General features: G+C 43.2%; 1 protein-coding gene across 1 annotated transcript in view; it reads left to right on the top strand.

The window, feature by feature from the left end:
• Positions 1-13,881, top strand: part of WDR93 (WD repeat domain 93) — a 42,871-nt gene extending 28,990 nt beyond the window's left edge. Inside the window, exons 12-17 of the mRNA XM_067471478.1 lie at positions 1,729-1,924; positions 4,449-4,509; positions 6,602-6,758; positions 9,060-9,225; positions 11,965-12,084; positions 13,857-13,881. Coding sequence (XP_067327579.1) covers positions 1,729-1,924; positions 4,449-4,509; positions 6,602-6,758; positions 9,060-9,225; positions 11,965-12,084; positions 13,857-13,881 — 725 coding nt within the window. The remainder of the gene's footprint in view (positions 1-1,728; positions 1,925-4,448; positions 4,510-6,601; positions 6,759-9,059; positions 9,226-11,964; positions 12,085-13,856) is intronic.
• The last annotated feature ends 2,542 nt before the right edge of the window (positions 13,882-16,423 follow it).

The following is a 16,423-nucleotide window of genomic DNA, read 5'->3' as shown; positions in this document are numbered from 1 at the left end:
CTTTCCCAATTTGGGGTTGGATGTCCTCCAATCCCTCATCCACTCCATCTTGCTGAGGTTGAAGACTCTCTTTTTGTGAGAAGACCGAGGCAAAGAAGGCATTAAGTAGTTCTGCCTTTTCCCTATCCCCTGTCAGCATTGCCCCATCTTCTCCGCGAAGAGGTCCTATCGCCTCCTTGTTTTTCCTTTTTCTACTGACATAAGAATAGAAGCCCTTTTTATTGTTTTTAATGTCCCTGGCAAGTTTGAGCTCGTTTTTTGCTTTAGCTTTGCGGACCTTTTCCCTACAGGTGTTGGCTATTTGTTTGAATTCTTCTTTGGTGATTTCTCCCTTTTTCCACTTCTTGTGCATGTCTCTTTTGTGTCTTAGCACAGTTAGAAGTTCTTTGGACATCCATTCTGGCTTCTTTGCACTTGTCCTATTTTTTCTCTTTGTTGGCACGGTTTGCAATTGCGCCTTGAGTATTTCACTCTTGAGAAATTCCCATCCATCCGTAACTCCCTTGTCTTTTAGTATCTGTGTCCACGGAATGCTGCTCAGTGTTTCCTTCATTTTTTGGAAATCAGCTCTCCTAAAGTCCAAAATGCGGGTTTGACTTGTCTTAGTTTCGGCCTTCCTTTGTACCTCAAATTGCAGGAGCACATGGTCACTTGCCCCTAAGGATCCTTCCACTTCAACAGCATCGATCAGGTCCTCCGCATTTGTTAGGATGAGATCAAGAGTAGCCAATCCCCTTGTTGCCTCTTCTATCTTCTGGACCATGAAATTGTCTGCCAGGCAAGCGAGGAATTTGTTGGACCTTGTACTCTTGGCCGAGTTTGTTTTCCAGCAAATATCGGGATAGTTGAAATCGCCCATGACTACTACATCTCTTTTCTGTGCCTGTTTGGTCAACTGTTGGCAGAAGACTTCATCAAGTTCTTCCTCCTGGCTTGGGGGTCTGTAGTAGACGCCTACAACGACATCTTTTTGAGTCCCAGTTCCCTTGATTCTTATCCAGATGATTTCAAGCTGGTTTCCCAGATTGCTGTCTTGAATCTCTTCTGCAGCATAAGAGTTCTTGACATATAAGGCTACTCCGCCTCCTCTCCCCTTTGTTCGGTTTCTGTGAAAGAGGTTATACCCCTCGATATCTACATTCCAGCGATAGGAGTCATCCCACCAGGTTTCAGTGATCCCTATGATATCATATTTGTGGTGTTGTGCTAAAAGTTGGAGTTCGTCTTGTTTATTTCCCATGCTCTGTGCATTAGTGTAAAGACATGTGAGCCCCTGGGATCTTCCCTTGAGCTGTTTAATTGGGATTATTGTGTTTTTGGTACTTGGTCCTTGTTGTGTTTGTGCAGCCCTCCGTTTAGCCTTCTGGCAATTCCCAGACATTATGGGTAAAGTAGTGTTCGCAAGGCTGTTGTCCCCCTCCCCCGGTGGACCTAGTTTAAAGTGCGTCTAATGAGGTTTGCGAGTCTGTGAGCAAAAAGGTGTTTTCCTACTTGTGTGAGATGCACCCCATCCCTTGCCAGTAGGCCATCCTTCTGGAAGACAAGAGGGGTAAAAAAACCATTTTAAATGAATAAATGAATAAATGGTAAAGAAAATCTTTAAATTGCATTGCAAGCAAATATGGCCATCAAGTCCTCAAGAGCCAAAACAGATGAAACCTTCCTTAGCATCTTGCCCAAAAGGGAAGATGCATTTACTTCCATCCTCACTGGCTTATTCTTTTTTAGGGTTCCCCTTGTCTGTGACTGTGCTTCCAAAAGGATATGCTGTACGAAGCCTCCAGTTCATGCCTCTTTCTTTAACATCAAACAAGAAATTGCCTATCCCTAACAAAGTGCACATTCTGGTATTGTGTACGGATGGATCTCTATATTTATTCACATCAGGAACCCAAGAATGTGACACCCAGCTGTTGGGATACAGGTAAGGCAAGCTCTCATTTCATACAAGCCCAGAACTTTTTCTGTGGCAAGGTTGGTTCCCATAAGGTAGTGCTGGGGGTGAAATTCACAGTGTAATCTTAGGCACAGCAACTAAAACTCAGAGCTGATTTTTCTATTCCTTCCTAGGAAATATAGCCTACAGCACCTGGTATAATAATAATAATAATAATAATAATAATAATAATAATAATAATAATGGAAGTCAATTGTAGTAAACTGCTTAAAGTGCAAAAGACAAAGAGGAAATACTGTAAAAGCACAATCCAGAGCAGAAGAGAAAACTAGCAAAAGAAGACTTTCCATGGACAGTTCCTGGGAAAAATTGAGAGCCAAATTGACAAAGAAAAAACATGGCTGTGGCTCACAAATGGAACTCTGAAAAAGGAGACGAGGGAGAGCCTGATTCTGGTAGCCCAAGAACAAGGTTTAGAACCAAGGCCATCAAAGCCAAAATTGAAAAGTTGACGACAGATCCCAAGTGTAGACTCTGCAAGGAAGCAGATGAAACAAGAGATCCCATCCTCAGCTGCTGCAAGAAGATCGCACAGACAGACTACAAGCAGAAGCACAACACCATTGCTCAGATGATTCATTGGAACTTGTGCCACAAACACCATCTGCCTGCGACAAAGAACTGGTGGGATCACAAGCTGGAAAGAGTTACAGAGAATGAACACACCAAACTCCTCTGGGACTTCCGGATTCAGACAGACAGAGTTTTGGAGCACAATACTCCTTGACCTCACAATCATGTTAAAAAACAAAGTATGAATCGTCGATGTCGCAATCACAGGTGACAGCGGGATTGCAGAGAAAAAACTGGAAAAGCTGACACGATATGAGGATTTAAAAATGGAACTGCAAAGACTCTGGCACAAACCAGTAAAGGTGGTCCCAGTGGCAATGGGCACACTGGGTGCAGTGCCTAAAGACCTTGGCCTGCACTTAAATACAATCGGCGCGGACAAGATTACCATCTGCCAACTGCAGAAGACCACCTTCCTGGGATCTGCACTCATTATTCGCCAATACATCACACAGTCAGAGACACTTGGGAAGTGTCCAACATGTGATCCAATTTAACAGCCAGCAGACTGTCTGCTGTGGACTCATCTTGTTGTGTTTCAAATAATGATAATGATAATAATAATAATAATAATAATAATAATAATAAACTTTATTTATACCCTGCCACCATCTCCCCAAGGGGAATCGGGGCGGCTTACATGAGGCCAAGCCCAGCATTACAGTAAAACAATATACAACAGAACACAGCAAAAATAAAATAAAATACAAACCCATTTTAAACACATCAACAATATAAAATCACAACATTGTCAGTTTCCCAACTAAGTTGTAACCAGGCTGCTCCTTCTTAACTTCCAAGATCATGTGGGATCCGGTACCTTTAGGGAACTGAGGTACTTGTAAAATAACCTGGGGAATTTCATTTTTAATCCTGGTGGTGCAGCACCACTGAGCTGCTGAATTTGCTGACTGAAAGGTTGGCGGTTCGAATCCGGGGTGAGCAGGGTGAGCTCCCACTGTTAGGCCCAACTTCTACCAACCTAGCAGTTTGAGTACATCATTAGGTACCACCCTGGCGAGAAGATAACGGCACTCCATGCAGTCATGCTGACCACATGACCTTGGAGGTGTCTATGAACAATGCTGGCTCTTCAGCTTAGAAATGGAGATGAGCACCACCACTCAGAGTTGGACACGACTAGACTTAATGGCAGGGGAAATCTTTAACTTTTTACCTTCACTTTTAATCATCTTTGTAATAGTTGGCAAGGCTTAAATGAAGCATCAGTAACAACCACATTCATCTCAGGACCTGTAAGCTATATCTACTTAAGATAGTCAGTTTTATCCACTGCAGAACCTCTGTAGTTCTCCTTCTTTGAGTGTTTATGTTTGTATGCGCCTTTTAAGTTACCTGCTAAAACCATGAAAATGAACAAAATCTGGCTGCCAGTATTAAAAAAAAATCAGGACAGTAAATACAGAGCAACACCCAAAAAGCAAAATAAAAATCCAGACAAGAATCAATCAGGGCCAGCTAACACCTCCCAACAAATAATAATAATAATAATAATAATAATAATAATAATAATAATAATCTTTATTTATACCCTGCCACCATCTCCCCAATGGAGACTTGGGGTGGCTGACAAAGGATTCCACCAGACAGCAACCAGCCAGATTTTGAAGCTGCATTCAGTACTAATCAAGGTGGCCAATTGCAACATTCACACCTGCCTCAAGCTAGCAAGAGTTCTGCCTCCCACCCTGGACATTCCACAGATACCTAAACCTCACTTGCCTAGTTTCCAATAGACCCCACAACCTCTGCTTTTGGAACATGGCCATACAGCCTGGAAAACTCACAGCAACCCAGTGATTTTGACCATGAAAGCCTTCGACAACACAGTACTTCCTTCTGTTTTATTGTCTAAAAAGTACACAAACTGCAATGTAAATGTGAGCTTCTTTTGTAGACCCCAGGCTCCCAGCCAGATGATCAGTGCTGTGGGAACCATCCCAACCTTGCCTGATGCCGTGAGTGTATTCTGTTTACCTCTTACACGATCTCTGGTGTTTTCTGAGCACAAGGAATGTGGAGGCATGTTGTGTAGGGAGGGTATTGCTGTTGAATGCACTTTTTAAAAAGATAGGTGTTATATGATGTTTTTGGTATTCTGCTCAGTAGTCTGGCTGCTAGGTGGAAATAGTGGAAACACTATTTGCATCTTTCGAATAATATTCAAGGGCAGTTACAAGTATAACATTTCACAGCAGTTCAATCAGGAGATTACTATGGATAGATGATCCCTCTCCAGGAAAACTGGACAATAACAAATGGTGGCACAGTGAGTTAAACCTTTGTGCCAGAAGGACTGAAGACTGACAGGTCGTAGGCTCAAATCCGGAGAAAGCGCGGATGAGCTCCCTCTGTCAGCTCCAGCTCTCCATGTGAGAGAAGCCTCCCATCAAAACATCCGGGCATCCCCTGGACAACATCCTTTCAGATGTCACAAGGAAAGTGCAGCCCCATCCAGGGCAGGCTATTAATCGTGTTTCTGGAGCCAATAATATCTCATCTATATAAATAAAAATGTAATGTTCATTTGTGGGATTAACAGAACTCAAAAACCACTGGACGAATTGACACCAAAATTGGACACAATATACCTGTCAGGCCAACAAGTGACCATCACTCATAAAAACACTGAAAACCACAGCGGAAGGGACTTAAAAAGCCCCCAAAAGCTAAATGACATTACAAAAAAACAGGAAGAAAGGGGGGAAAGGAAGAAAAGAAAGAAATGAAGGAAGGAAGGAAGGAAGGAAGGAAAGAGGGAGGGAGGGAGGGAGGGAAGGAAAGAAAGGAAAGGGAGAAGGAAGCATGGAAGCAAAGAGAAGGAAAGAGGTAGAGAAGGAAGAACAGAGAGAAAGAGGGAGGAAAAGAAAAAGGGGGAAGGAAGGAAAGGGAGCGAAAGAAGGGGGAAGATGTAGAGAAAGAGGAAGGGAAGGAAAGAGGGAAAGAGAGAAGGAAGAAAAGAGAGCAGAAGAGAAAGAAAAGGGAGGAAGGAAATAGATAGAGAAGGAAGGAAGAAGAGAACGAAAGACAGGAAGGAGGGAAAGAAGGAGGGAAAGAAGGAGGGAAAGAGGGAAGGTTGGCCACAGCAACGCGTAGTGGATACAGCTAGTCTATATAAATAAAAATATAATTTTCGTTTGTGGGATTAACAGAACTCAAAAACCACTGGATGAATTGACACCAAATTTGGACACAAGACACCTAACAACCCAATCTATGTCCTTCACTCAAAAAATTGATTTTGTCACTTGGGAGTTGTAGTTGCTGGGATTTATAGTTCACATACAATCAAAGAGCATTCTGAACCCCACCAATGATGGAATTGAACCAAACTTGGCACACAGTTCTCCCATGACCAACAGAAAATACTGGAAGGGTTTGGTGGGCAGTGTCCTTTGGTTTTGGAGTTGTAGTTCACCTACATCCAGAGATCACTGTGGAGTCAAAGAATGATGGATCTGGACCAAACGCTACACGAATACTCAATATGCCCAGATGTGAACAGTGGTAGAGTTAGGGGAAAATAGAATCTTGACATTGGGGAGTTCTACTTGCTGGGATTTATAGTTCACCTACAATCACAGAGATTCTGAACCCCACCAACGACAGAATTGGGCCAAACCTCCCACACAGAACCCCCATGTGGGCCACAGCAACATGTGGCAGGGGACGGCTAGTATGTTATAAAGCTTTACACAGTATAACTCTAGAAGGAGTGTTACTCTTATTTCCAGGCAGGGAACCCAGGCTAATTAAATGTGACTATTCTCACCATTTAAAGAGTTCTGAACAGAAGTGAGATCTTCTGCACTTTGTTTCGAAATCTTTATTTTCTAGATCATTGGGCAAAGGTTGAGGCCAACTGGCATGTCTCAGTTCTACCAGCTGTGACCCCTACTGTTTCCATCAGATTACGCTTCTCCATAGGTCTAGCTACAAGATAAATTCTAGCCATCCAGGGAAAGAGATTAAACCTGAAAATGTCTGTAGAATAATGCTTTATTTTTATTTTTATAATAAGTGATGTACATTTCAGTTTTGTTGTTCCAGGTGCTGATCTTCTTCTGGGATGGCACAGTCAACCTAATGGACATCTCTATGGAAGAAAATATTTGCCAGTTTGTCCCCCCGTCCCCATATAAAGTCGCCTCTCCCTGGCAGCCGGTTTTTTCAGTGGATAGCGATGGCCAAGGCATGATCCTCAGAGGTTTGTGGCAGACAGAAAAACACAGAGAATTTGCCTCCTATAAATGCTTGCCCTGAATGTCTTCTACTGCCCTCCCAACTGTGATGTTTTAGATATCTTGTTCCTTTATTTATTATTTATTATTTGCTTCTCTTTTATTTATTATTTATATAATCATATGGTCCAGTTCAGTGTCCAAAGTGCCGCTGTGCCTGCTAGCCAAAAGCCTGGTTCCAAAACCACAATTTCAGTTTTTTCCTAAAGGAAAGGAGGGAGGACACCTATCTAATCTCACTGGGGAGCGAATTCCACAAGCGGGGGCCACCACTGAGAAGGTCCTGTCCCTTGTCCCCACCAGACGTGTTTGCGAGGCCGGTGGGACCTTGGCCTGCACTTAAACACAATCGGCACTGACAAGATTACCATCTGCCAGCTGCAGAAGACCACCGTACTGGGATTTGGACATATTATTTGCCGATACATCACACAGTCCTAGACACTTGTGATCCAATACAACAGCCAGCAGAGTGATCTTGTCTGCTGTGGACTCATCTTGTTGTGTTTCAAATAATAATAATAATAATAAATTCAAAGTGCTGGTTTTGACCTATAAAACCCTATACGGCTCCGGCCCAGCGTACCTGTCCGAACGTATCTCCTTCTATGTCCCGCCTAGGAATTTAAGATCTTCTGGAGGGGCCCTGCTCTCGGCCCCGCCCTTGTCACAAACGAGGTTGGCGGGGACGAGGGACAGGGCCTTCTCGGTGGTGGTCCCCCATCTGTGGAATTCACTCCCCAGGGAAATTAGATCATCGTCATCACTCCTCTCTTTCAGAAGGAAATTAAAAACATGGATATGGGACCAGGCCTTTGGGTAATCTGGCAGACTGACAATGGACAATGATGACTAAAGCTTTGGGAACGGACTATGATAAACGGAATGAATTTATTAATTACGGACTTGGCAAAACAATGGCCACCAGACTGGCATTTTATTGTATTAATGTAATGTTTTAACTGTTATAATTCATTGTTACTATGTATTTTACTGTGTGAATTGTAGGCATCAACATATGCCGGTTGGAAGTCGCCCTGAGTCCCCCTTTGGGGGTTGAGAAGGGCGGGGTAGAAATACCCAAAATAAATAAATAAATAAATTTTATTTATTTATTTATTTATTTATACCCCACCACCATCTCCCAAGGGGACTCAGGGCGTCTTACATGAGGCCATGCCCGGCAATACAGTGAAACAATATGACACAACAGAAAATAAGAAAATAAAAAATAACATAAGATACAAAAAAGCAATATAAATAAACAGAGCAACAATATAAAAGCAGAACATTAAAACACAGAAAATTAATCACAGTGGGCAAAAAAAGTGTTTTAACGTTTCAATAGGAAATAGCATTAGTGCAAAGCTCGAGAGCAGTACGTGTGAAAAAGATCTTGGAGTCCTCGTGGACAACAAGTTAAACATGAGCCAGGAATGTGATGTGGCGGCATCAAGAGGAGCCTAGCGTCTAGATCTAGGGAAGTCATGCTCCCCATGCTCTATTCCCCTTTGGTTAGACCACACCTGGACTATTGTGTCCAATTCTGGGCACCGCAATTCAAGGGAGATATTGACAAGCTGGAATGTGTCCAGAGGAGGGCGACTAAAAGGTCTGGAGAACAAGCCCTATGAGGAGTGGCTTAAGGAGCTGGGCATGTTTAGCCTGAAGAAGAGAAGGCTAAGAGGAGACATAATAGCCATGTATAAATATGTGAGAGGAAGCCACAGGGAGGAGGAGGGAGCAAGCTTGTTTTCTGCTTCCCTGGAGATTAGGACGCGGAACAATGGCTTCAAACTACAAGAGAGGAGATTCCATCTGAACATGAGGAAGAACTTCCTGACTGTGAGAGCCGTTCAGCAGTGGAACTCTCTGCCCCGGAGTGTGGTGGAGGCTCCTTCTTTGGAAGCTTTTAAACAGAGGCTGGATGGCCATCTGTCAGGGGTGCTTTGAATGCAATATTCCTGCTTCTTGGCAGGATGGGGTTGGACTGGATGGCCCAGGAGGTCTCTTCCAACTCTTTGATTCTTTGATTCTATGATTCTAAAGCAGGCATGGTCTAACTTCGGGCCTCCCTCCAGGTGTTTTGGACTTCAACTTCCACAATTCCTGACAGCCAGCTGTTAGAAATTTTGGGAATTGATGTCCAAAACACCTGGAGTTGGCCCATGCCCGAATGTCTGACTTCCCCTATGCTAGAGTCCTTTTAAGCAAATGACAGTCAAATGTTTCTTCCTTTCAACACGTTCTTCCCTTCCTGTTTCTAGGCGAAGCCCAGTCTGGAAATGTTAAGGGGGAAACAGAAGTCATCTTCCTCTTTAACTTTGCATTCTACCCACTGATGGAGACATTTGCACTTAAAGCCAAACAGTCTTCTGACAGCTTAGCATATTTACCATGGGACCAGCGCTGTGACATCTTCCTAAATGACAAGTAAGTTTCCATTTTTTCCCTCAAAGTAAGCAAGTCATTATTATATTGACACCAAAAATACATAGAATTGTATATATATCAACCCTTTCATAATATTTTACTCACATTGGCAGTTTAGAAAAGACATTATAATCCAGTACTTCCTTAAATACATAAGCATCACAACAAATATCCATATTTAATCAACAAGCAATTTGCTAATTGTTGTAATTCATGTATCGGCATGTTATGATTTAAGCCAAACAGTTTAAAATTCTCAAAACAGCACATTTCAGTGATGGAGCAGCAATTAGAAATGTGTTGATTTCAATTAAATTGCAACTAATAGTTTATAGATGCATTTATTTATTTATTGAGCAATTTTGTATACCGGTCTTCTCCCCTCTATCGGGGGACTCGGGCCAGTTTCCAACAATAATGGCACAAAACAATCATTAAAAACATCATATAACATATTCAATTAAAACATTAAAACAGCAAAATGCAATCACATAATAACAATGGTCAGTCGTCATAGTGAATTCGTTGTCCGTCATTCATCGTCATCCATCCGATCACAGAAATATTGATTCACTCGTCGAAAGCCAAACCCCATAGCCAGGTTTTCACCCGTTTTCTGAACGACAGAATGGAGGGGGCAGTTCTGATCTCCAGTGGGAGAGAGTTCCAGAGTCAAGGGGCCACCACCGAGAAGGCCCTGTCCCTCGTCCCCACCAGACGCGCTTGAGAGGCCGGCGGGACCAGGAGCAGGGCCCCTCCAGACGATCTTAACAACCTAGGTGGTTCATAGGGGAGAATACGTTCGGACAGGTAAACTGGGCCGGAGTCGTTTAGGAGTCATTTAGTAGTTTACATGATTTCTTTGCCAAGGTTTGGTAGAGTTCAAGGTCTAAGGTAAAGGTAAAGGTTTCCCCTGACATTAAGTCTAGTCATGTCCGACTCTGGGGGTTGGTGCTCATCTCCATTTCTAAGCCCAAGAGCCGGCGTTGTCCATAGACACCTCCAAGGTCATGTGTCTGGCATGACTGCATGGAGTGCCGTTACCTTCCCACGGAGCAGTACCTATTGATCCGCTCATATTTGCATGTTTTCGAATTGCTAGGTTGGCAGACACTGGGGCTAACAGCGAAACTCACCCCGCTCCCCATATTCGAACCACCAACCTTTTGGTCAGCAAGTTCAGCAGTTCATCGGTTTAACCTGCTGTGCCACCAGGAGCCCGTTGTAGGTCTAGGATTAGGGAAAGAATAGCTATCCTTCCATCTGAAACAGTGGTTCCCAACCTTTGAGTCTCTAGGTGTTTTGGACTTCAACTCCCAGAAATCCCAGCCAGTTTATCAGATGTTAGGAACTGTGGGAGCTGAAGTCCAAAACATCTGGAGGCCCAAAGGTTGGGAACCACTGATCTGAACTCTTCACACAGGGATCACATATTAAATTTATCCTGGTATGTTCTTGGGAAGTGCAATTGTTTCATTGTGTCACCAGATGGCAATGCAACATGAGCTATGAACATTCAGGTGTTCGTTATACAACTATCAAACTATGTTTTTAAAAAGAGATGATAGTATTTAATAAATATATTTGTTAAACTAGCTGTCCCCTGCCAGGCTTTGCTGTGGCCCAGTCTGGTGATCTAGAAAATAAAGCAATGAGAAAGTGTTGGTTTCCAATATTTGTAATTTCTTGATGCTTGTGAGTAAACAGTATTTCTTGCTGTTTCTTTGTCAGTGTTGATGTGGAGAGTGTCTGGTTTTGGAATATGGAACATATTTTTGTCCTTCTTTAGGGGTCCCTTTCAAATATATGATACCATATCTCTCTGTGTGTGAATCACATATAACTATCTATATCTATGGCTGGATGGCTCTTTGTGAGGAGGGCTTTGATTATGTTTTCTTGCCCTGGTTTTCTTGCCCATCATTGGCATGGTTCCAAATGACGAAGAGAAAATACTGGAAGGGTTTGGTGGGCATTGACCTTGAGTTTTGGGAGTTGCAGTTCACCTACATCCAGAGAGCACTGTGGACTCAAACAATGATGGATCTGGACCAAACTTGGCATGAATTCTCAATATGCCCAAATGTAAACACTAGTGGGGTTTGGGGAAAATAGACCTTGACATTTGGGAGTTGTAGTTGCTAGGATTTATAGTTCACCTACAATCAAAGAGCATTCTGAACCCTGCCAACGATTGAATTGGGCCAAACTTCCAACACAGAACCTCCATGACCAACAGAAAATACTGTGTTTTCTGATGGTCTCTGGTGACCCCTCTGACACCCCCTCGCAACACCTCCAGGGGTCCTGACCCCCAGGTTGAGAAACACTGATATAGATATATCAATGCTAGAGTTAGTGGTGGACGTCAGCCTTCCTTGCATATTTCTTTTGAGCACTTCCATGACTGCTGTAAGAATGATGGAACACTAGATAGAATTCATGGTTGAACAACTTGGAAATGCCTTCTAAACCAGGAAATGCCTTCTAAACTTTGGCCCTCCCTCTGGGTGTTTTGGACCTCAACTCCCACAGTTGAAGTCCAAAAACACTCGAAGGAAGGACCGAAGTTTACCCATGTCTGCTCTAAATGGTGAACATTATTTACAGCGCCAGGGAGCCCCATCTTGAATGGCTCTTTGCTGCCTAGCCATCTGGTGGCAAGTGAATGAGGCATGGTCAAGTGGGTTTGCGCAGGAGCCCAGGGAGTTAGGATCTCCACCTTTGTCTCCTTGCCAGCCTGCAGCGGCTGTCCACAATTAGCCAGCAGATGCCCGAGTGCTGGAGCCAGCTGCAGGACTACGCGGCTGCCCTGACAAGAGGGAGCCCAGAGGAAGAGCCAGGAGAGGAAGAGGCCGGGTACGTTTATCACCCCTGGAGATGGGTTGTGCAGTCATTGTCTTGTTTAAGCCCACGAATATTTATTCTTTCCCTCCCAAAGTTCTACTAAACATCTTCCTACCTATTTGTCTGACCCACCTTCAAGATGTAGGAGTTTCCTATTCCCTAATCCTGTTCTGTGGCAGGTTGGGGTTAGAAAGGAACCATGTTGTGTTGTACTTCATCCCCTTCTGTGGCATTAGCCATGTATAAGTTTTAAAAGGATTTTATATATATAAAAAGAAAAAACTGATAGCTAATGTAATCTTTCAAAGTAGTCCAAATGTTTTAAATGGATTTATTTAACCAGTTAATTGATTAAACATTGCTAGCCCTTCTCTGCACAGCACAAAGTTACACTAAACTACACTAAACTACACCGCAATGAGTCGCACACCGCAATGCGTCGCCCTCGGGCTGAGAATTGCGGTATATAAGAGCAGTAAATAAATAAATAAAAATAAATACTGGTACTTGCCACAACAACAAAAAAAGTGCTAACCAGTTTGTATGACTTTAAAAGTTCATGAAGCATAAGGTGGTGTTATCGAAGGCTTTCATGGCTTTAATCACTGGGTTACTGTGAGTTTTCCAGGCTGTATGACCATGTTCCAGAAGCATTCTCTCCTGATGTTTTGCCCATCTCTATAGCATGCATCCTCAGAGGTTGTGAGGTTTGTTGGAAACTAGGCAAGTGGGGTTTATATATCTGTGGAATGTCCTGGGTGGGAGAAAGAACTCTTGTCTGAGGCAAGTGTGAATGTTGCAATTGGCCACCTTGACTAGCATTTAATGGCCTTGTAGCTTCAAAGCCTGTCTGCTTGAGGGAATCCTTCATTGGGAGATGTTACCTGGCCCTGATTGTTTCCTTCCTGGAATTCTCTGTTTTTTTAGCATTGTTCTTTATTTACTGTCCTGATTCTAGAATTTTTTTAAATACTGGTAGCCAGATTTTGTTCATTTCCAACAAAATGGAAGAAACTATTAAAAAACCCAGGGAATTCCAGACAGGAAAAATATCAGGGTCAGCTGACACTTCCCAAAAAGGATTCCCTAGGCTGGAAGCAACCAGGCTTTGGAGCTGCAAGGCTATTCAGTGCTAATCAAGCTGGCCAATTGCAACATTCATACTTGCCTCAAACAAACAAGAGTTGGGTTGTTGTAGGTTTTTTTCGAGCTATATGGCCATGTTATAGAGGCATGCTCTCCTGACGTTCCGCCTGCATCTATGGCAAGCATCCTCAGAAGTAGTGACAAGAGTTCTTTCTCTCCTCCTGGACATTTCACAGATCTATAAACCTCACTTGCGTAGTTTCCAACAGACTTCACAAACTCTAAGGATGCCTGCTATAGATGTGGGTGAAACGTCAGGAGAGAATGTTTCTCCGACATGGCCATACATCTTGGAAAACTCACAGCAAGAATAAGGTTATTAGTGACACTCAACCTACATCATTATATACTATTTTCAGTATTAGAAGTGCAGTACCTTCCATACCAGAAACACAACTTCAGACTTTTTGCATTTTAATATTCCTGACGAACATGGCTTTCAATTCTAGTCCTGTCCTAGGTTCTTCCTTCTTTCTCTTTCAAACCACAACATATGTTATTGGTCCTACACGACTAGGGATGGCTGGGAAGTGTAACAATCTACCAAAGTGGCCAGCCTCTGTTCATAAAAATCATCATAGAAATTGCCATTTCGTCAACAGTTCATCCTTCTTTCCCCCTTCTAATTCTTTGCCTAGGGTTGTTGAAGATCCCATTGGCTGAGAAAAGCATTCAGTGTGGACAACATCCCTGCTATTTCCGTGTTTCAGGAATTCAGAGTCAGTGCAGAAACTGGGATGTTCTGCGTCACTTCCCTTTGGGTCCTGCTCAGAAGCATCTGCTCCTTCTTAAATCCTGACTAGTCCTCAAGGCATGATACCAATCATTCCAAAGCGGAGGTAAACTATCGTCATCTATGGAGACTCAAAGGGCACTTGGTTATTCATTGTTAGTGTATGGAGCTGAATGTGGGTTTGATTCCTTCTTGTATGACAGGGTTCTTCAGCAGTGCCAACTTACAAATAAATAATGATATTACAATAAAAAAGAAACAATACATGCTTCCATTACAACCTTATAAAAAATAAATGAAGAGCAAACACAATGCACTGTCGAAGGCTTTCATGATCGGAATCAATGGGTTGCTGTAAGTTTTCCAGGCTGTATGGCCATGCTCCAGAAGCATTCTTTTCTGACGTATTGTCGAAGGCTTTCATGGCCAGAATCACTGGGTTGTTGTAGGTTTTTTCGGGCTATATGGCCATGTTCTAGAGGCATTCTCTCCTGACGTTTCGCCTGCATCTGTGGCAAGCATCCTCAGAGGTAGTGAGGTGTTTTGGAACTAGGAAAAAGGGTTTATATATCTGTGGAATGACCAGGGTGAGACAAAGGACTCTTGTCTGCTGGAGCTAGGTGTGAATGTTTTATTTATATATTTATATGAACATTCACACCTAGCTCCAGCAGACAAGAGTCCTTTGTCTCACCCTGGTCATTCCACAGATATATAAACCCTTTTTCCTAGTTCCAACAGACCTCACTACCTCTGAGGATGTTTGCCGTAGATGCAGGCGAAATGTCAGGAGAGAATGCCTCTAGACCATGGCCATATAGCCCGAAAAAACCTACAACCCATTCTCTTCTGATGTTTCACCCACATCTCTGGTCAACCCCTCAAATTCTGAGGATCCCTGCCATAGATGTGGGCAAAACGTCAGGAGAGAATGCTTCTGGAACATGGCCATACAGCCCAGAAAACTCACAGCAACCCAGGAAAAAACAAACCCACATTCCTTCCAGTTTCAGTATCATTCCTGGTGCAGATGCATAATTATTTCTTTTCAAGGGCTAGAACGGCAGTATTGTTTTAAATAGTATTTATGTTTTTGAAGTTTTTTAGAGTTTACATTTTTAATGTGGTTCTTAGTTTAATTTATTTCTTGTATGTTTAATTGTAATGTTTTAAAAGTTGTAATATGTAAGTTTTGGGATATAAATAAATATGCAAATAAAATCAACTTACAGCAACAAGTTAGTAATGCTTTCAGGTGGAAACAGAGCATCCTACGGTGGCCCCGATTGCCACAGTTTGTAAAGTTTCACAATGGCTAATTGTTACTTGGCACTGTGCGACTGACTGGAGGGAAACTTGGTCTTGCCCTCCCCCCTTTTCTTATTTTTCTCTCTGATCCTGGTTTGAGGCAACTTTTAGTTTGCCATTTGGAAAACAGGGTTTGTTCAAGGTGAAATGACAAATCATAGTTTGCTTCTCTGTGTCCCGACCACCATCTCCCAAAGCAGTTGCTCTACTCCGAACACAAGAATGGAAAACGGAACGTTGGTGGGCAGGAAAAGAGATTGAAAGACGGGCTCAAAGCCAACCTTAAAAACTCTGGCATAGACACTGAGAACTGGGAAGCCCTGGCCCTTGACCGCTCCAGCTGGAGGTCAGCTGTGACCAGCAGTGCTGCAGAATTTGAAGAGGCACAAATGGAGGGCGAAAGAGAGAAATGTGCCAAGAGGATGGCGCGTCAAGCCAACCCCGACCGGGATCGCCTTCCACCTGGAAACCAATGCTCTCACTGCGGGAGACGATGCAGATCAAGAATAGGGCTCCATAGTCACATATGGACCCACCCTGGAGGATTATCCTACTCAGACAATGAGGGATCGCCTAAGTAAGTATGTTCCCCTTGGGATTCAGGCTGGTAAATTTGTTTACAATACTTGATCTTTAAGTAGAATTTTAATATTATAGCAGTTGCCCACATGGTGCATTATCGCAGGATGTCTTTGTCCCACACCACTTCAGAAATTCGCCAGTATTGCACCACCTGATATCCACCAGGAAGTAGCAGCCTATAATGAAAGGACCAAGGCAGTGACATCTCCGGCCCATCCTCTGTTTGGATATCAGCCAGCACATTAATGTCTTAAATCAAGAAATAGCTTTCTAAGATCTATAGAGATACTTGTATGAACACCTCAGCAAGCAAGAGTCCAAAAGTGGCAGGCTAAACCTGGAACCTCAATCTATGGCTGATGAAAAACTCCCTCCTGGGTGCATAGAAGACTTGGCAACTTGGAAGGCACTGAACAGACCGTGCTCTGGCACCACGAGGTGCACAACCAATCTTAAGAAATGGAGCTACAAAGTAGGGTCCACAACATGCGAGTGTGAAGAATAGCAAACCACAGACCACTTACTACAATGCAGCCTGAGCTCTACCACATACACAATGGAGGGCCTTCTTGCAGCAACACC

This window comes from Anolis sagrei, chromosome 9 (genome assembly GCF_037176765.1).
Source record: "Anolis sagrei isolate rAnoSag1 chromosome 9, rAnoSag1.mat, whole genome shotgun sequence".
Classification (NCBI taxonomy): domain Eukaryota; kingdom Metazoa; phylum Chordata; class Lepidosauria; order Squamata; family Dactyloidae; genus Anolis; species Anolis sagrei.
The sequence above is the reverse complement of the archived record's forward strand: the minus strand, read 5'-3'. Positions and strand labels throughout refer to the sequence as shown.